Genomic DNA, 21,332 nt, shown 5'->3' with positions numbered 1-21,332 from the left:
TGTGTGTGTGTGTGTGTGTGGTGTGTGTGTGTGTGTGTGTGTGTGTGTGTGTGTGTGTGTGTGTGTGTGCGTGTACCCCTTTCAGGTGGTCAAAACAACATGTTATTGCTCAGTTCTTGTGACACACACACACACACACACACACTTGCTAGAAACACACTGCTAAAAACATTGTATGCAAGCAGATACATGTACGATAGGAAAGAGCCAGGTTTTAAAGTCTGGTTTAATTTTGTTTGCGTATTAGAATCAAATGTATCACGCCATAAAACCAAACCAAAACTACCAACAGCCATAAGAAATGTCCATGTTGTAAAGAATAAAGTCTTTTAAAAATAGTAGAATGATATTCTGAGATATTGGTCTTGGTGGATTTAGGAGAAATCTAGATGCAAATGAACAAAATTAGGAAAATGAATTCCCAAAATGGATTTTCTGTAAGCAGGATAAAGCCCAAACATTCAAAATTGACCAGTGCCAATATCAGATATGTGTTGAAAAATGCGTTTTTTCCCGATGAAACTTAATGAAAATGTACATCTCACTGAGCACGGGGTCGTTCAAGTATGCTGTGAGGAGGCAGATGCCAGGGAGTGTGTGCATCTTGTGTTTGGTGAGGTCCTGCAAAGGAAAACCCTGGGGGCTTCACCATTCCCATGACAATGGATTTAGGGCACACCAGAGAGGACAACTTATCTTTCATCTAAACTGTAGCTACACGTCCTCAGCCCATAACCAACAAGTCTTAGTTATAAAACACGGAAAAATAGTGTTATTGAGGAAGCATTGCTAATTTTCAGGAAAATATGGCAACAAAAACTATTTTTCGTTAGCGTTAGTTTCGTCCTGGCAGCAGAGGGAAGGATGCTCGTGTCTGCCCGGTGATTGGCTGTCTCTGCAGCCTCCCGGCTCGTGAATAAAGCCCCTCGCGGTGCCCCCGTGCGTCAGAGCGAGCGCAGCCGGAGCGAGGAGCGGAGCGACTTCACGCGCAGCTGGACACACATCTTTCACTGCTGGAACTCAGCGAACAAATCGTAATTATTCCCTGACCATCAGGCACATTTAGTGGAACTCTGCTGGAATATTTCTCGGGAAACTTTGGTCTTGACCACTCCACAACACCGAGGTGAGTTTACATGAATTAAAAACTCGATTTAATCTAAACGCAGAGGGTAAGTGGTCAAGGAGGGGTTTGGCTGCGCACTTGGCGCAGAAGTGGCCACATGACTTTAGTTACTGCGCCTCTTTTGATGAGCTGAACTGAAGTGGCGCAATGAATACAACTTAGATTTGTTTGGAAAAATGTATTTAATATCTGGTGTTTTTGTGATTTCATTTATTGTGCTAAATATGATTTAGCTAGGGTTTATATTATGTAATTATTTATTTATATTTAAATGAATTTATACTATTTATTATAGCTTTGTGAATCATTTCACATTTTCTTTTACAAGTTTGCATTTCAAATTGTTTGTTTGTTTTGCACATGGCATATCATTAAATCCGTAATAAAAAGTATCAAAGAAAAGTTAAACTAATGCATTATCCTTCATTAAGATTGAATGCATAAAATAATGCATTAACACATGATAAAGTCACTGTGTCTTTATGTGGTTTCTTCACAGTTAATAGACTGTGAATAAATGCTGTTAATTCACAGTTATTTCATACATTACAGCAATATAACTGTTCTTTTCAGAGTCATTCATCTGCTCAGCTTCTGTAAAATAAAAGCAGTATCTTCAATCAGAAATATTATTTTCTGATTGTATTATGAATGTATGAAGTGACTGAACATCACATTACAGCACATTAATGCTTAAGGAATTTATTATTTGTCATTAACTGATGCTGTTGTGTAACCCGATGTGTTGAAGATAATTTTCATGCAGTTAGGCGCATGATCATATAACGACTACATTCTTATAAAAGTATGATAAGCACGACGAGCAGCTCTGTCCGGGGGCCTCATGCAGCGTGATGGGTGGACATGATGGATGTACCTATTGTTGCACTCACAATAACATATTCAAACCAAAAGAATGAACCATGTCTAGTTCACTGGCTTTTTATTGGATCTGGTTTTACAGAGCAAAACACCTACCTCCAGGAAACTGGCAGAAAAAACATATTTATCACTTTCGAAAATGAGGCTATACACTTGTATTACCTTGTATTTAGGATGCAGTGGAGCTTGTATGTCTTGTTTCGAGTAACGCTCTACCATCTGTATAAAACAGCATTGCGATGCCATGTTTAGTGGGTTGCATGCAGCATTTCTGTTTTGACCATTCTTGTTAAGCCAAACCGGAGACAGAGGGGGGGGAAATAACAGAAACGCATGCAATGTCAATACAACACCAAAATCGACAAGCTTAGAACCATGACATAATCAGTTGATCAGGGGAAAAAATGGTAAACTGGATTAGTATATTGCATTATTGTCCAAGAATATAGTTGTCCTGTCCTGAGTTGTATCTGTGATGAGTGTTTAAACAACCAAATATAACCCTGAAAACGAAGTATGTTTAATCAATACTGTAGAATTTTTGTTATTCTACTTTAAACTTCCGTTCTACTGCATTTCTGACTTTGCTTTAGAAAACCAGACATCTATATATTCACCAAAATTACTTTTCACAAATATATGTCATCTAAATAAGTGTTTGAGTTAAGTCACGTAGACGCTTACGGCCCGTCCACACAGCAGCTTTTGGCGATTTGTCCACCGCTTCCAGCGCGTCTCCGCCCATTGACTTTGAATGGGGAAGACGTCACTTTCCCTCGCTTGTCGCCGAACTGCATTGTGGGGGGGCGAGGTGAAGATTTCCAGGATTTCCAGGATGTTCAGGATTCCAAAGTTGAACAATGTTCAACTTTTGAGGCTGAGCTGGAAGCGACAGCCAATCAGATCCGTTTATGCAAATCTGACAGTTCAAGCGCTAGCCAATCAAACCGCGTGCAAGCTGGGAGAACCAGACCCGCAGTTCATTTCTATATTCCACAAAAATGGAGGAGAAGTTAGTTATTGCGGTAGCAAATCACCCGGTTCTTTATGACCAGTCCCTATTTACTTACCGGGATACAAACCGGAGGAACCAGGCATGGGGGGAGGTGGCAGAGGCTGTGGGGGAAACTGGTAGGTTTTCGCTTGTTTGGGGATTTTATATCCAGTTTACTTCGTTGCTAGTTTACTTCGTTGCTAGCAAGCATAGACAGTATCATTAGCCAGCATGGAATGTAGCATAAAATAGCACCATAAACATTAATCTCATAAATGTTCAAAATGTTCAAAAAATAAATGTTCATCATAGCCCTTCCTATTTGACAATAGTGTAGAAGAACCGGGTTTTTTTGCTTTGTATGTCGGGGGCGGGATATTCATGTGATATTCATGTGATTGGTTGTTGGTCGCGAAATCCCCAAGCTGTCAGACACGCCCAGCTCCAGGATTTTCAAGATTTGGTCAAAGCTGCTGTGTGGACACACCTGGGGAAACGATGTCTAAGAGGTTATTAGAGATAAGTCCAAAACTCATGACCCCACTGATTTATCTTGTGACCCTTTGGAGGGGCACGACCCCTAGATATGGAACCACTGTAGTAAACTTGTAAACTGCATTAGTTCAAATCTTAAGTGTTGCATCAGTATTTACTACTTTCCTCATTTTCAACTAAATCAGTACACAGAATGATAATAGTTATGTACATTTACTTATTTTAAATACAGGACTTTTACTTGCAATGTCGTACTTTAACAAGTGCTACTTGTATCTGAGTACTACTGCGACTAAATAGATGACCGCATGCGTTAAATCTGGTACAGGAAATAGTCAGGTGTTATAGACTTATAAAGTTGTTAGTTATGTTTTACCTGATTACTCTATAACTCCATCAATTGATCCAGACACGGACACAAAACATTGAAATGCCCTGAGGCCATTTCTTTCAAAAGCCTTGGCTCAAAATTACATAATGCATTTTTCTACTGAATTTATTTTATTTATATAAATATAATTAATTTTTTTAAAATAGATCCCTCTTCACATCTGTCTTTTAGTGCCTTCAGTTCACTCGTATGAATCCTGTCCTCTTAGGCAGAGTAACTCACCTCTAACTCTTTCCCCTCTTGTGGCTTTTTATTTCCTGTGCTTTCCTTTTTCCTCCTGTTGTCCAAACACATTAATCTCAAACCTGACTTTTTTTCTGGCCATTCTGTTCCTGTTTTTCTTTGTACTTTTTAAATAACATTTCCTATTGTTTCATGCTCGTCTTAACGTCCCCTCTTCCCACACCCAAACCCAAAGTATTTTGACAACTAATTTCCCCATCCACTTCTGCCTGGCTGGTTGCCAACTTTCCACCTCTTTATTTTCTAAGAAGTGAAGCCAGCAGAACTAAAGGTCGGAGATGATTTTGAAAGTAGACTTTATTAGATTAAGAGGATCAGTATGGTTAAGACTCAGCTTTCCAATTTGATCAGACAGGCACGCTATGACATGGCCTAATGAGGGTCCATGTTATAAAACACAAACGCATAATTCAGATGATGGAGGACAAGTGAAGACGAGAATGTTCAAAACTGATTCCTTGTGATATGTGTGTGAGTGTGTCCATCTGACTTTGTGCCTTTGAGTGTGTGAGTTGGGTTTGAGGGGGTGTGTTAGTACTGTGTTTGTATGGAGTGCAAGTTGGGTTCATTAAGTTTAAGCACATTCCTAGATGTGCTCATTAACAAGTAAAGCATTTGTCCCCTTTCCAAACCATGGTGTCAAGAGATTGTGTGTGTGTGTGTGTGTGTGTGTGTGTGTGTGTGTGTGTGTGTGTGTGTGTGTGTGTGTGTGTGTGTGTGTGTGTGTGTGTGTGTGTGTGTGTGTGTGTGTGTGTGTTAATCGTCAATCAGCCCATTTATTCCCAGAGACGCCCAAGGGCACGCTGACATTTTGGGGGGTACACATGATCTTTGAAATGCTTGAAGCCCAGCTAGGCTACTTTGTGAGATAAAGCTAGTATCATCCACACACACACACACACACACACACACACACACACACACACACACACACACACACACACACACATACACACACACACACACACACACACACACACACCACACACACACACACACACACACACACACATACACACACACACACACACACACACACATACACACACACACATACACACACACACACTTACACAGCTGCTCCTCGTCTAACTTATAACCTCAGTTATCATGATTCCATTTGTCTGTTTAATGTTCCACGGCCCCTATACTCTTTCTGGTAATTTCACCCCTTTCTGCCCTAAGAAGACTTTTCCACTTCACTAAAATATTCTTTTACATTATTCAGATGTTTTTCCGTTGTGAACAAATCCCTTATAAGCCTCCTTGCTTTATTATAAACCCTGTTAATAAATCCAGTTAGAAAAATAAACAGGACAACAAGTCTACAGAGATTAGTGTAGTGTCCCGTCAATTATGTTAAGTTTTGTCATATTTGTGTTCGTCATGTTCATGTTAGTTTAGTTTATGTTCCACTTCCTGTTTTATTTTGTGCTCACCTTGTCTCATTCCAGGTCATGGATGTATAATAAGAACTGGATACAGCGTGGGAGGCGGGGCCTCATTCATTCCTATGAGAGTTGCTCATTAGCGCATGATGACAAAATGGCCCAACTTTTGAGAGAGCGAAACGTCACAGATTACCCGGCATGCCTGAGAAGTACCCGTATGTGCACTCATAGAGCATGCGCAACTTTAACCACGCCGCCCAAAAGGCTCGTTCACATTAAGCACGTGAATTTGCGTACACGTAACAGCACCGCGCGTTCATGACAGCATGGTACTGGATTTATATTAACGAGGCGGCAGTTAGCAGCTAGCTAGTAAATTATGCTAAGTTATACATCAATCGTTATGTACTTTTATATTACGCTGACATCAGGATCTAGTGATATCCAAGCAACAGAGCTTCATTTAGCATGATACTTGTGTGGGTTGTACATGAAACCACTTGGTAATATATACAAATGTATATGTTGAAGCCTGTTATGATCAATTGTGAGTTAAAACTTTATCTAAAAAGTAAAGCTGATGATGGATTACTGTGGTGGAGTTAAAATAACAATAGCCTATTTATTTTTGAAATGTGATGGAGTAAAAGGATAGTAACTGTGATTATTCATGTTAAGTAGCCCACAAGTAACTAAAACAATTGCAAGTGCAATAAGAAGCTACAGGAACGTTAATCTACGTCGGTAATATTAACTTTATTTAATACAACATTTACGGTACAACATTTACATCATACAGCCCATGTAGTATAATATTTTACAAATGATGAATTACAGCAAACATGTGCAATATATCCATTATTACAGCTCCGTGGGATGGCAGTAAGGCGATATGGTCCGTTGTTATTGTGCATCCAAAAGAGAAACTCATGTAGTACTGAACACGTAACATGAACGTGCCGGGCGGCGCGGTCCCGTGGGTTAAATGCGCGTTCATAATGCAGAGGGAAATAACTCTCAGAATAACGTTATTAGCACATTTTTACAACTTGAGGAACGAATGTTTTTAATAAGGGCTACACAAGTGTTCATACTGGGTTGTTTATTTAGTTTTAAAAAAATTATCCAACGAGTTACAGACCACTCTTTCCCAATGTAAGTCAATGGGAAAAAGTGTTTCCGGGCTCAGCAACCTAAAGGAAGTGTAGTACCGCCGTTTGACCAGCACGAATATTCTCATCAGACTCCGGCGCACTTCCTGGGGGCTTGTTCCAGGTCCCTTTACTTCCTGCTCTGGTTCCTTTTCCCGCCATCGTCAGTGTCTGCCCCGCCCCTGATTGTTTCCACCTGTGCCCACTTACCTTATGTATATATTGTCCTGTCTCCCCTTGTTAGTTGTCGGTTCGTCTTGTTCATTGTCCCAAGAAGCCAGATCCCAGCCATTGCTTAAAGAGATTCAGTGTTTTGCCTTTTTTCCTCCATGAGACCGCTTTACTTTTGTCAGTTTCTTATTTCCTCTAAAAGAGTGATTTTGTTTTTTGCGAAGATTATTTTTCTTCAAACATTTTTTGTCTCTGGGTTGTGCATTTGAGTCCTCCAAGTTAGTGATGGCAAAATGAAGCTTTGAATGAAGCGTCGAACCACTTGGACAATTGTGTCGGAAATAGGTTCATTTCTCGAAGCTTCAGTTACAGCGACCTCTCCTGGCGAAGTGCAAGGCTGCAGTGGGTTTAATGTATCTTTGCCTTGAAAAATATTCGATGCACACACACACACACTAAGACTGAATATCATGTTCTATTTGCAATTAAAGATTGATAATTGTGTGTATTGGGTTATTGAGAAGAGACTAGAGAGTGCTAGACATGTTTTTGGGCGGAGAGGGCCTTTGAAAAGCAATGATTAAAATACGTCCATTCCGGGATTTGAACCAGCTGCGCGGAGGACATCGCCGCATTCGGGCTGCCGGCTGTACCCACTGGGCTATCTATTGCTTCAAATATTTAACTTTTTTTATATTACTGATAATTGTCTTTTTGTTCACAACTTCTCCACATTTCGAAGTGTTTCCCGAGCCAGAACGACCTATCTTACTTCCTGGCTTGCTCTATAATGATATCAAATGCAATACCAACAACAAAAAACTACGACAACAACCCACACATTGTGCATTGTTTAGAGCGGTCATAAAGTGTTGAAGCACTCAAGTTTGAAACTGTTTCAACCTATCAGAATCGAGACGAGGCAGTGCATTGAATCGCGTGAATGGACCGTGAACCAGTCAAGTGATTCATTCAGGAAATGAAGCAGTTGCTGCTTCGGACGTCACATGTCACGTGATTTGAAGCAGTTGCTGCTTTGGACGTCATATGTCACGTGATTTGAAGCAAGCTTCGTAGCACTGCTTCTATGGAATAGGAAGTCCAGGGTTGAAGCTCCGTTCGAAGCTTCAGTGTCAAACTGCCATCACTACTCCAAGCTATTGAGTCAAGGTTCCTAACAATTAGCGGCTTTGGTAGCTACACTGCAGTGCGTTGAGCCAGAGACTGGAACATCTCCTTGATGTTTAATGTTCTTGCATGCAACATTTATTATATTTATACCCACTAAACCCAAAGTACAACTGAAGATGATCAGAATGTGATTATTCTGCAGAAATGTGTGAACCAGTTTTTGTTCAAGAGAAAAAGTGTATCTGATAATGACAGGAGATGAAACACCAAGGGAAGTTAACATTTATCCTGAGGGGACCATGAATCTGCGCTCCAACTTTCATGGCTATTTTTCCATAGATGTGGAGACCTTTGCCCTCAAGAGAATAATGGTGGTTCAAGAGAAACAGTCAGCGGATCACCAAAGCCATCTTGATTTATTCTTTTGACATCATGAATATCTTTACCCAATGTGTGACATTCTGTCTAGTAGTAGTAGAAGGGGATCACAAAAGCTAGTAAGATTCCTCCTTTGGGGATCATGAACATTTTTACAAGATTTTGTGACATTCTATTTAGTAGAATTAAAGATATTTCACTGGGTAAGTGAACAATTTGAAATGCTGGTGGCACTATACAAATAAAGGGATTGACGAAACCAGATGGATTCATCCTCAGGAGATAATGAACGTGTGTAAAATAAATAAAAATGTCATACCAATTCACCCATTGGAATGAAATACACAACACTATTGCTGTGTTTAACCTGTGCATTTCCTTACGTTTCTGCAGGTCAAACAAGCTCGGATTCAAACCCACACTCCCGGACCAGAGCAAGGCCCGATGTGTGCATGTGTGTGAGCATGTCTGTGTGAGGTCCTTTAAGTGTGTATTTTCAGTACGTCGAGTGCCTTTGAATGAGCGAGAGTGTTGTGTGCGTGAGTGAGAAGATGAGGGCTGTTGCCGTTCTTCTGTGTTTCCTGATGGTCGCCCAGGTCGGGGCGTCCCGGTTGGTCCGGGACACCGTGTGGGGCCCGGAGGCTTCAGAACCCTCCAAGAGCAACGCCTCCGTCCCGCTTCAGCCCCCCCAGCAGGGCCGTCCACAGGGCTCCTTCCCCCCCATGTGCGTAAATCCCACGGAGATAAAGCAAGCCTTCAAGTATGTGAACACCATCGTGTCCTGCCTGATCTTTGTGGTGGGGATCATCGGCAACTCCACACTGCTCCGGATCATTTATAAGAACAAGTGCATGAGGAATGGACCCAATGTCCTGATTGGCAGCCTGGCTCTGGGAGACCTGCTTTACATCATCATCGCCATCCCCATCAATGTGTTTAAGGTAACCACATGTATCCCTTGATTGTTGCCAGGTTTGATTTTGGAACTGATCATATCATTTGATGGTTGAATCGAGCCATTACATGTATTTATTCACTTTTAAATGAGAAGAGGCAGGTGACTTAACATCTTGATGCAACAATTCAGGCATTTCACGCAAAATTAAAACTTCAAATGATTCTAACGTATTGCAAAGCGTCGCTTGGTCTGTGTCTAATTTGATAAGACTTTAATCTAAAGTAATTTCCTTCACTGCACTTTCACAGTTACGAGGGGACCGTTTACGACAGCTTTCTTGGCACATTCTGTGGTTAGCCAAGGTTTATTTAAGAGTGTATTGCTGTAGTGTGTCCCTGTATTTAAGGTGTTTTGTGTGGTTTTGTTCATTTCCTTTTTTTAAGTAAAGACTCTGCACACTTGACTTTCATTTGACCACTTCAATCAAAAAACTAAATCAAAGCAGATCCTGGTCCTTTCCTAACTCGTGTGTGTGACCTGAAAAGATCCAGTGCGCTTTGGTCTAAATGCTGTCACTGCCAAATGTTCAAGATATACTGTAACCACAAACGTGCGCCAGCAAGAAGTTACAAAAAAAGGAGAAAACAACATGTGAAACTTGTTTTATCCTCCAAATCTGATGAATAATTGACTTTCAAGTGAATTTAGCTGGAATGTGGTGCTGTATTTTATCCAGACAAATCTGAAAAACAGTCACTTTGAGTCATGTTACTGATTATATTTTATGTATTTGTGACAACCCAAATATGACTAGAGTACATTCATAATATTTCAAACAAGGAGCAGGATCTGCTGTATTGATAACAGACTTGGTTTTAAAACTTAAAAGTTGTACAACCAAGCGTTGCTAATGACATAATTCTAAATCTCGTAGTGGCTGACAACATTTGACTGGTTTGCTGTCAAATATATTGTCCTGAACTGATTTGATTACCCTTAGGACATTAACTGTGGGGAGGAAATGTTGACTTTGGCGAGCTGCCTTGGTAATACTGACACTAGGAAGACAGGGCCCCTACATGAACCTCAAAGATGTCTGTCCATGTGTTTGCACGGGGGACACCTCTTATCATAAAATCTTTCAATACATGTCACTTGTTAGACGCTTTTATCCAAAGCGACTTACATGCTCAATACTGTGGGCAATCCCCACAGGACAAATTTAGGGTGAAGTGTCTTGCCCAGGGACACAACGACATGCAGTGGGGTTTGAACCTGTGCTTTCCTGATCTGAACACCAACGCACTAACCCACTGCTCCACAGCCCCCCTTTCCTCACTGTCTGCCTCCATTATTCTCTGCAGCTAATAGCCGAGGACTGGCCGTTTGGCGTGTACGTCTGTAAGCTGATGCCGTTTATCCAGAAAGCTTCAGTTGGAATCACCGTCCTCAGCCTGTGTGCCCTCAGTATCGACCGGTGAGTACATTACCAACACAATCACACAACAAACATCAGCAAGCAATTACATTGAGATGTTGAATGACAGCTGTTAAACCTAGAGATCTTGTTACTGTTCCAAACCAGTAACAAAGATTTCAGTTGTACTGACATCCAGGACAATACCCTGCCATTAGCTGGAAGTCCAAGTCAAGTATTTCTAGAAAAAAGTAACATTTACCTTCAGTTACACAAACCCCTGCCTCCTCAGAGATATGTATATGTTTAACTCATTCATCATCTACCATGGCCTACTCTTAGAAGGAACTTGGTCACTCTCTATAATACTAACTGATTTCTTCCATGTGAGTTTTAAGGACAGTTTTGAAAAAGACTTGACGCATACCAAGACCAAGACCACAGACTTGAAGCAATAAGATAGGACTCAAATGTACATATATATATATAGAAATGGACATGTTTATGTTTATAAGATAGGACTGGATGCACCCTGGTAGATCTCATGGTAGTTTGGGCGACCCGTGTTTTAAGGCTGGATCCTTAACACAGCGGACCAGGTCATTCCAGTCTACTATCCATGCACGCAAAAAGCCAATAAAAATAATCATGGCCGTCAAGTGATACTAGTCCTTGGCTGTGGAATCAACATCAATCGTTTTGAAAACAAACAAAGAGATGGATTCCATTTCTTCATAGCGATAATATAAATATTTCGTGGTTTGTAAGAGACATTGTGTCTAAACTATGATAGGAAGTGGAAACAACTTCAACATCTGGTTGCCACCTTAGAACTATGTGGCCATTGTTGGTGTCAAACCAGAACCTAACCAATGTGTACCGGGTAGTTCTGAAAGCAGCTGTCTGTGTTTGTGTACAGCTACCACGCCGTGACGTCATGGAGCAGGGTGAAGGGGATGGGCATCCCTCTGTGGAAAGCGGTGGAGGTGACGCTGATCTGGCTCGTTGCCGTGGCACTGGCGGTCCCTGAGGCGCTGGCCTTCGACATGCTGGAGATACCATACAGAGGCAACAAGCTGCGCGTGTGTCTGCTGCACCCAGAACAGACCGGCAGCTTCATGAAGGTAGAAAAAAACTCAATAAACTTCCATGTTGCCTTCCACAGAATGAGGAATTGTTTACTGTTTTCCAACATGTGCTGAAAATCCTGCACACTGATTGAGATCTCTCTGATTTTACTTTTAAGCACAAGCAGCATCTGAACAGCAACATCACAACATTGGGAAGATATTTCCAATATGTGGGTACTTAAAGTTTATTTAAACCAGATGGGTCTGGGGGAAATGCAGGACAGGGTGGAAATAGAGGATATTGCTGCAATGTCTTTTCATGTGACTATTCAAATCAGTGAATTCCGCTTGATGAAATGAGCTATAATGCATAATTCAGCCTGAGCTGGTGAAATATGTTGAAAAGATGGTATTTGGACTTAATTGAGGAAATGTCTTAAATTCTTTCAATTAAATCTTCCACAAGGGCAAAATAAATACAAAAGGAAGAATTTATTTCAAACCAAAACAAGTCTGTAACTAATTCAGCGTGTCTCTACCAAGTCTAATTAACCCATGTCTCGGGGGGTCAGTGCCCAGTTCTTTACAATACTACATGTCTTTGTTTCTTGATGGCATAGCATGAAATGCAATCTCCAACCGTGTGGACCTGTGAACATTTTTCCAGCTCTACCACGACATGAAGGACTGGTGGCTGTTTGGCTTCTACTTCTGCTTCCCCCTGGCCTGCACAGGAGTCTTCTACACCCTCATGTCCTGCGAGATGCTCAGTCGCAAGAAAGGCATGCGCATCGCACTCAACGACCACATGAAACAGGTACATCCAGAAACATTCATCTGTTTGCATCTTGCTATTTATTTATCTATATATCGTATTCCATTTACGTGTATAAAGACTATTCTGCTATTTCATTTGTATTTACTTGCTCATCTTGCAACATTCTCTTGCACTATTGTATTTCCATTCTGTTATTTCTTGCACTATTTGCATTGGTTTTATCTGTTTTATGTCCTATATATTCATGTTGCATGTTGGAGGAGCCTTACGTTGTTTATTGCCATATCTAAACTGTAGCTACTGTGCTAATGACAATAAAGCATTGAATGAGGTAAAGTTACTTATGTTGTAGTCTGTCACAAGTGGTTTGAAAATCTTACTTTAGTAAAAGTGTGTAAGTATAATCAGGAAAAGTATTTATAGTAAACCATTCAAGGCAGGACAATGTCTACTTTGACTGTCATACAATTCACTTTATATCAGTAGATTAATTGAACTTCAAAAGCAGGATTTTACTGTTGTAGTACTTTGAGATAGAGGTCATGAACAAATACCAAAGAATTATTTTAATTCTCAATGAATGTGCTGATCATTTGTATTACATAAAAAGAAATACAGCTACATTCAATAAAATTACAATGATTTTAAATGAAAACCAGCAAACCTTCACACTTCAAACTAATTCATTAAATGTATTTGAAATAGAAAAAAAGAAACGATTTACATTGTAATCAGAAATGTTGCTTTTATAATCAAGCTATTCTTGGGTTTTCTGTGGAAAAAGCTTAATTCATACTTAAAGTCAACTGTGTGTGTGTGTGTGTGTGTGTGTGTGTGGTGTGTGGTGTGTGTGTGTGTGTGTGTGTGTGTGTGTGTGTGTGTGTGTGTGTGTGTGTGTGTGTGGTGTGTGTGTGTGTGTGTGTGTGTGTGTGTGTGTGTGTGTGTGTGTGTGTGTGTGTGTGTGTGTGTGTGTGTGTGTGTGTGTGTGTGTGTGTGTGTGTGTGTGTGTGTGTGTGTGTGTGTGTGTGTGCGTGTGTAGCGGAGGGAAGTAGCGAAGACGGTGTTCTGCCTCGTGCTGATCTTCGCTCTCTGCTGGCTGCCTCTCCATCTGAGTCGCATCCTGAAGAAAACTATTTATGACGAAAATGACCCCAACCGCTGTGAGCTGCTCAGGTAAGACGACACTGCCAACGTCACCCTCTGCTCTCCGCTCTGCGACTTCCTGTATTCCTCACTTGAAACATTGCACTTTTCCCACCCGACAGCTTCTTGTTAGTGATGGATTACATCGGCATCAACATGGCTTCCTTAAACTCCTGCATTAACCCCATCGCCCTCTACTTTGTCAGCCAGAAGTTTAAAAACTGCTTCCAGGTAAGAGGCTACTAAAATGGCACTACACATTGTATATATAGAATGTACAGATTGATGACTGTGTGTTCTTTGTCCCGCAGTCTTGCCTGTGCTGCTGGTGCTACAGGACATCTCCTCTGGACGAACGAGGCTCGGGGGGGCGCTGGAAGGGCTCTTGTCACGGGAACGGGCTGGACCGCTCCAGCTCCCGCTCCAGTCAGAAATACACAAGCTCTTCATAAACACACACACACATATCCTGCCATACCTCGTGTTCCCATCGGCTCCCGGAGGAAACGGAGAAGGAATCACTGAAGGAAGGAGGGAGGAGGAAACAGGACTGTACCTGATCAGGCTGCCAAAACATATGATGTCTTAAATCTGTGGCTGTTATAGAGGACTGAAGTCGCTACATTTATATAGAATGTTTATTAAAGCCGCATGTAAATGTAGGTACAGGATTATTTACAAGCAGACCTATGATTATACCCTGCCTTATGTCTGAATAACAGCTGCAATACTGAAGCTTTAATACCTCACAGTGAAGGGAAACTGTTCTTTTTACATACACAACGGTGCCTCTGCAATAATAAACACAATCAAACGCTGATTATCTGAAAAGCCGCTGAACCGATCCCATGCTGCCCGGTGACATCATAGTGAAAAGGGCCCCGCTGTCATGTGGGGAGCCAAACGTCGGAAATCTTTTATCTGGAAGTCATCGATGCCTGAAATCATGCAGAGAGCAGCTGTTGTCTTTGAACGCTGACAATAAACACCAGATGACTCCAATCATGCCACACAGAGGAGATCATTTATAAGGACTCTTATTATTGCATTATTCAAGCTGTTGTACGCGTTTTCCACTGTGTATAAAGTCTTAACCCGTCCTTTATTATAATGTAGCTTCTATTTTTATAAGAAAGTATTACGAAACACGTGGATATTGTTTAACGTGAGGTGGTCATTTGTTATTTCGGTTTCCCGTAGCTGCTGGAAAGGACATCTGAGAGCTGCTTGCGGAAAGCATATCCTAAACTTGACCCATTTAAAAAGATTTAGGAAGGAAAAAATACATCTTGTAGCTGGATGTGTTCAAGAAGTTTCTGGTCACTGTGTAAAGTTTATAGAAGTTATTTAGATAAATGTTTTTGCATTGAATTTAATCCTAGTAATCCATTGTTTAACCAACATGATTTTCATCAAAGGAGCTCATAGTGAGAAATGTATTATGTAGGCTGCAGAACTGAAAGATACATGTGTTCCTGATATTTTACGATTACCTTCAGGACATCTGTATCTAGCTGTACTTGTGACAAATCTTGTGATACCAGCACATCATGAAATAACCATTTTGAAATCATCGTAAGCAAATTCAAACCGTCTTCAACATTACCAGTAAGTCACTTATGATACAAACAAAAGATGACTATAATGTAATCCTCTTATAGTTTTAAATATCAGACTAAAGAGGGAATGTGGCTTTTTTTTAAACGTGCTGATAACCAGACAAGGTGTTTGTTCACACTGAAGCATTTTCAACTCTTTTTTAATATAATCTATAATTAAATGTGAAAATATGTCCATGGAAAGCTCAAATCAGCTGATCATGTGTCTCATGAACTCATGAGTGTGTGTGCCATCTCTGCGCTGCTTTAGGATAGAGATGGAGGTCTGAGCAGCTCTGTGACCCTCTCTATATTATAGAAACTGAAGTAATTTCAGGTTGAAGATTGATGTAATGTGAATATATGCCCCGGTGTTTTAAATTACATTTATACCGTACCTATTTGTTGGAGTATGCTGTAATAAATATTATTTTATAGCATTTATGTTGTCTGAGGTTTTTACTAAATCGTGGTTCTTCAACAGGGGGGACGGGACCCCTATAGTTACTGCAATGGGGCAGCATCACCATTTTTTCATTTTGAAAAATGGTTCTTGTTTCAAAAAATCAATTGTATGAAAATACAAATAAAAGTAACAGGAATCCAACATTTTATAAGCAGACATACTTCAGTGTTTTAAAAAGAAACGTTATCTAATTTGTACTACATTGATAATAGCACTTTTACCTTTACAAAAATACGCTTTATAGTTGGTTAAGATAAGATAAGATCAACTTTATTGATCCCAAATTGGGAAAACAACACAAAACGTTTGTTGCAGCAGCATGTGAAACAAAGTATTGCACATAATTACAAAATAAAAAAAGAGTAGAAGAAAACAATTATACAATATAAACATCTCAAAATAGAAGATAAAACAAAAGAGGGGAAATAAAAAGTTGACCATGAATATAAAAATATGTAGACCATCTGACAAATACAATTATATTTGTGGACATATTAAATTAGATATAAATGTAAAATGTATAGTGAGAAGTTATAAGTCCAGTTAACCAATGAGAAACTGTGGAGCAGGGGCCGTCCCTCCCTACAGGACGATCATGCACACTGCATGGGGCCTCACCTTGCGGAGGGGGCCTCATCTTGCGGAGGGGGCCTCACCTTGCGGAGGGAGCCTCAACTGAGCCGAAAATGCGGCGCACCCAGTGGCGGCTGGCCCATAGAGGCGCCGCCCCACCTCTTCCCACATAAAAAAAATATATATAAAAAATGTATTTTTAATTTTTAATGAACAAGGTAAATATTATATAATTGGTATCAGTAAAATGTATAATCTACAATCAAATCTAGTTTAAAATGGTGTTACGATGTCTAAAGTTACTGATAAGTCACATGTTTCCTGCCTGGCCGCAGCGTGTATCATTACCCTCTCTCGTCTGGGCGCTAAGAGAGGAGCCCTCAACCAGCAGCAGCCACTAGCAGCTGACTGTTGCTATCTGTAAACTATGCCTCCGAAACATAATTTCAGCCAATCAGCGTCGTCAAATCTGATGATCACCGGGCGCCAATGTCAGCGCCCGGTGCAGGGTTATGGCTAGAAAGGATCCGTCTTCTGTAAAACTCTCGCGAGAGTTTGCGAGTCACGTGGCTGAATGTTTATGTTTGACAGGCAACCTTTCAGTTACGAGGGCGTATGGCACTCTCAACTCTTTCCAGGACATGTCGGGGCCCTGCCTGCCAGTAGCTTTGCCGATATCTGTGTTGATAGGTAATAGATTAAGAGCGGTGAATCATAGAAACAGGAAGCGCTCAAACGTTTGTGTGAGTGTATCTAATTTAGCAGTGATTCCATGTCAGCCACAGCTTGTTACAAAAAACATGACTGATAGTGTGTTTAACAAACTTAAACTAGCTTTATTAAATGTCAGGTCTTTGGCAGGAAAAACATTTTTAATCAATGATTTTATCACTGAGCACAATCTCGATTTTATGTTTTTAACAGAAACTTGGATTGAACAAAATAACAGTGCAGCTGTTCTTATCGAATCAACCCCTCCCAACTTTAGTTTTATGAGTCAGGAAAGAATGCATAAGAAAGGAGGTGGAGTTGCTATTCTGTTCAATGATTCCCTTCAATGCAGGAAGACATCGTATGGAAACTTTGATTCTTTTGAATATGTGGCCCTTCGGCTGAAATGCTCCTCTCGAGCTCTGTTCCTAAATATCTATAGACCACCCAAATACTGTGCAAGCTTTTTTGATGACTTTACTGAACTGCTGTCTATAGTGTGTATTGACTTTGACCATCTAGTCATTGTTGGTGATTTTAACATCCATGTTGACAACCCCCAGGACAGAGGGGCTAAAGAACTATTTTGTGTTCTTGATAGCTATGGACTGACTCAGCATGTGACGGAGCCCACGCACAATAAGGGGCACACTCTGGACTTAATTATCTCAAAGGGTGTGAATATCTCTAAGGTTGTGGTGACTGATGTTGCACTCTCTGACCATTCCTGTGTTTTCTTTGAGAGCTCTATTTCTGTTCACAAAAATGTTCAAAAAGAGGTAACCACAAAGCGATATTTAACTGAAAATACTAGGGAAATGTTTACTCAAAATTTCTCTTCCACACTTGCCCCTGCCAAAATCTCAGTGAATGAGCTAGTAGATCATTTTAATTCAAAAATTAAAAATGTTATAGATGCCATTGCTCCAACTAAGGTAAAGGAAGTGTCTGGCAAGAAAATATCTCCATGGAGAAAGGCCATGAGCGTGAAAACAGAAAAAAGAGAATGTCGAAAAGCTGAACGCAGGTGGCGAAAAACAAATCTCCAGGTTCACTTTGAAATCTATAAAGAGAGACTTGGCCTTTATAATTTGGAATTGAAAAACGCACGACAATCGTTCTTCTCTGACATCATTACCAAAAACAAAAACAATGCACGTGCCTTGTTTGCTACCGTCGACAGACTAACTAACCCCCCAGTGTCAGTAGCCTCTGAATTTCTATCCACCAGGGCGTGCAATGATTTTGCCTCCTTTTTCACTGACAAAATTCAGAAAATCAGACAAGCAGTCAGTGCCTCTGCATCAGGAACAGCAAATGTGTTGTCCCTATCTCCACTTAACATCAATTCAGACATCATGACACAATTCCATCAGATTAATGATAAAAACCTAGAGGACATTATTCAACTTCTGAAATCCTCCTCCTGCTGCCTTGATATTATTCCAACAGGATTTTTCAAAGATGTTTTGCCTTGCATGGCCTCAGATCTACTTCATATAGTAAACAAATCTCTTCACTCAGGTATTTTTCCACAGGCCCTGAAAACTGCAGTCATTAAACCGCTCTTAAAAAAAGAATAATCTAGATGCTTCAGTAATGAACAATTACAGGCCCATATCAAACCTGCCATTTCTAGGTAAAATCATTGAAAAAGTTGTTTTTCAACAGTTGAGTAATTTCTTGCATTTAAATAACTGTTTCGATGTGTTCCAGTCAGGCTTTCGTCCAAACCACAGCACTGAGACTGCTCTTGTAAAGGTCTTTAATGACATCCACTTAAACACAGACAGTGGCAGAACTTCAGTGTAAGTATTATTAGATCTCAGTGCTGCGTTTGACACTGTTGACCACAGCATATTACTAGACCGACTGGAAAACTGGGTGGGACTTTCGGAAACAGTTCTGAATTGGTTTGAATCCTACTTAAAGGACAGAAACAACTTTGTTTCTATAGGTAAATACACATCTGAGTTGACAAATATGACATGTGGGGTTCCTCAAGGCTCCATCTTGGGGCCTCTTCTCTTTAACATCTACATGCTACCACTGGCTCAGATAATGAAGAACAACAAAATAAGTTACCATAGCTATGCAGATGACACACAAATGTACGTAACAATTTCACCAGGAGACTATGCTCCAATTCAAACACTGAGTAAGTGCATTGAACAAATCAATGACTGGATGTGTCAGAACTTTCTCCAATTAAACAAAGATAAAACTGAGGTAATGGTTTTTGGAGCCAAGTCAGAACGTTTAAAAGTTAGTGCTGAGCTTCAGTCTGCAATGTTCAAAACAACAGATAAAGCCAGAAATCTAGGTGTAGTCATGGACTCTGACCTGAGTTTCAACAGTCACATTAAAACAGTTACTAAATCAGCCTACCATCACCTAAAGAATATATCTAGGATTAAAAGACTAATGTCACAGCAGGATTTGGAAAAACTTGTCCATGCTTTTATCTTCAGTAGACTCGACTACTGCAATGGTGTCTTCACAGGTCTCACTAAAAAATATATTAGAAAGCTGCAGCTGATTCAGAACGCTGCTGCTCGAGTCCTCACTAACACTAAGAAAGTGGATCACATCACTCCTGTTCTGAAGTCTTTACACTGGCTTCCTGTGTGTCAAAGAATAGATTTCAAAATACTGCTGCTGGTTTATAAAGCACTAAATGGTTTAGGCCCAGGATACATTTCTGACCTCCTGCTAAATTATGAACCATCCAGATCTCTCAGGTCTTCAGGGACTGGTCAGCTTTCTGTCCCCAGAGTCAGAACTAAACATGGTAAAGCAGCGTTCAGTTATTATGCTCCAAATATCTGGAACAAACTCCCAGAAACCTGCAGGTCCGCTGCAACTCTGACTACTTTTAAATCCAGGCTGAAGACTTTTCTTTTTGTCGCTGCTTTTAATTGAACTATTCATATCTTAGACTGCACTGTAACTTTTATCCATGTACTTTTTTTTCTTTTAATGTTTAATTGACTGCACTGTAACTTTTATCCATGTATTTTTTCTTTTAATGTTTATTTTATTAGCTTTTCTTTTTAATGACTGATTTTAAATGCCATTTTCTTAATCTCTTTCATTTTTTGTAAAGCACTTTGAATTGCCTTGTGTTGAAAAGTGCTATATAAATAAACTTGCCTTGCCTTGCCTTGCCTTGCCTTGCCTACGATCGTTAACATCAATGGGCCACAGCGAATGATGGTGAGAAGCTAAACTATCTATTAATTATGTCAATTAGGGAGTGTGATTGTAACTGTGTGTGTGACTAGCTGGATGTAAACAGGTAAACGCTGTCTTTTGTTTCCCATGCTTGCTCTTCAAACAGCCGGGGACAGATACTATGTGCCCGTGATAAAATAAACACACACACACACACATATTATTGTATATAGTTGAGTTTTGACAGCATCCATCAAACTAGATTTGTTGCCTTAATGGTCTGTTTTCTAATATTTCTGTGTTTCTGAACCACGTCTGTGTCTGCATATAATGTTCGTATTTAGTCTCCTGATTTTAAATGGGAATTCAATCATTTGAGTGTTCCCAAAGAACCGGTGTTCTGCAGTTTGTGTGGGCCTACTGTATTGTTACACAGTTTACTAAACTATGTCCAGGACAAGGTATTTGGAAGTTTTGGAAGATTCATGGCTAACCACACTGAAGATTATGGAGGTATTGATCAGTCTTCTCATATATCACCAGAAGTCATAATTTAAGGGGTCATTTCTCAAAATGTTCCCCGTGTGGTTTATTCACCATTACAATAGCCCCACCTAAAATAATTTTCACCAGCCACCACTGGGCGCACCTATGCGCTTATGCGGCGCAATTAGTGTGGCGCGGCACGGTTTTGCTGCTGCGAGGCTCCACCTGCACCCCCCGTCCCACCCGTCGACGCTCGCGAAACAGAGGGCCTCATCATATAACTCATGTTGGCCAGGGACGGCCTTGTATGGAGCAGTGAGTTCTCAGCTTGTTGGCCAGTTTGTGTTTTTTTCTTCTTCTTCCAAATAAACATTCAGTAGTCATCTATGTGTGTTTGAAGTTCGCACCTGTCCGTGTAACTTTGTAGTCGTTTTGGTCTTTTTTGTAGTTTTTGTCTGGTCGTTTTTTGCACTCTTAGAAGTTGCTTTGTGTTTCTTTTGTGTGTCTTGGTAGTTGCTTTGCCTTTTATTCATAGCCGTTGTGACTCTATTTATTTCTCACCGCGGCAGTAGTTTCATCTTTCTGTAGATGTCTAATTTGACTTGTTTTATTTTCTTTGTAGTCTTTTCTTTATGTCTCGTGTTTTGGTGCCTCTCTATGGTCAT

The 21,332-nt window shown here is 40.4% G+C and overlaps 1 protein-coding gene across 1 annotated transcript; it reads left to right on the top strand.

Annotated features, from left to right (window-relative positions):
- The first annotated feature begins 929 nt into the window (after nt 1-929).
- LOC117550745 (endothelin receptor type B-like) lies at nt 930-15,697 on the top strand. Its single transcript, XM_034223268.1, has 8 exons — nt 930-1,126; nt 8,747-9,294; nt 10,616-10,728; nt 11,588-11,792; nt 12,406-12,555; nt 13,556-13,689; nt 13,782-13,890; nt 13,971-15,697. The coding sequence occupies exons 2-8, from the start codon at nt 8,872-8,874 to the stop codon at nt 14,109-14,111; spliced, it is 1,275 nt and encodes a 424-aa protein (XP_034079159.1). The 5' UTR covers nt 930-1,126; nt 8,747-8,871; the 3' UTR covers nt 14,112-15,697.
- Nucleotides 15,698-21,332: the final 5,635 nt, after the last annotated feature.

Source organism: Gymnodraco acuticeps, unplaced genomic scaffold, assembly GCF_902827175.1.
Source record: "Gymnodraco acuticeps unplaced genomic scaffold, fGymAcu1.1, whole genome shotgun sequence".
Taxonomy (NCBI): Eukaryota; Metazoa; Chordata; class Actinopteri; order Perciformes; family Bathydraconidae; genus Gymnodraco; species Gymnodraco acuticeps.
Note: the sequence above shows the minus strand (reverse complement) of the source record. Positions and strands in the feature narration are given on the sequence as shown.

Coding starts and splice junctions, on each gene's coding strand:
- LOC117550745 (XM_034223268.1), top strand. CDS start 8,872: ATGAGCGAGAGTGTTGTGTGCGTGAGTGAGAAGATGAGGGCTGTTGCC. Junction 13,690..13,781: donor AACCGCTGTGAGCTGCTCAG/GTAAGACGACAC, acceptor CCCACCCGACAG/CTTCTTGTTAGTGATGGATT. Junction 13,891..13,970: donor AGTTTAAAAACTGCTTCCAG/GTAAGAGGCTAC, acceptor TTTGTCCCGCAG/TCTTGCCTGTGCTGCTGGTG.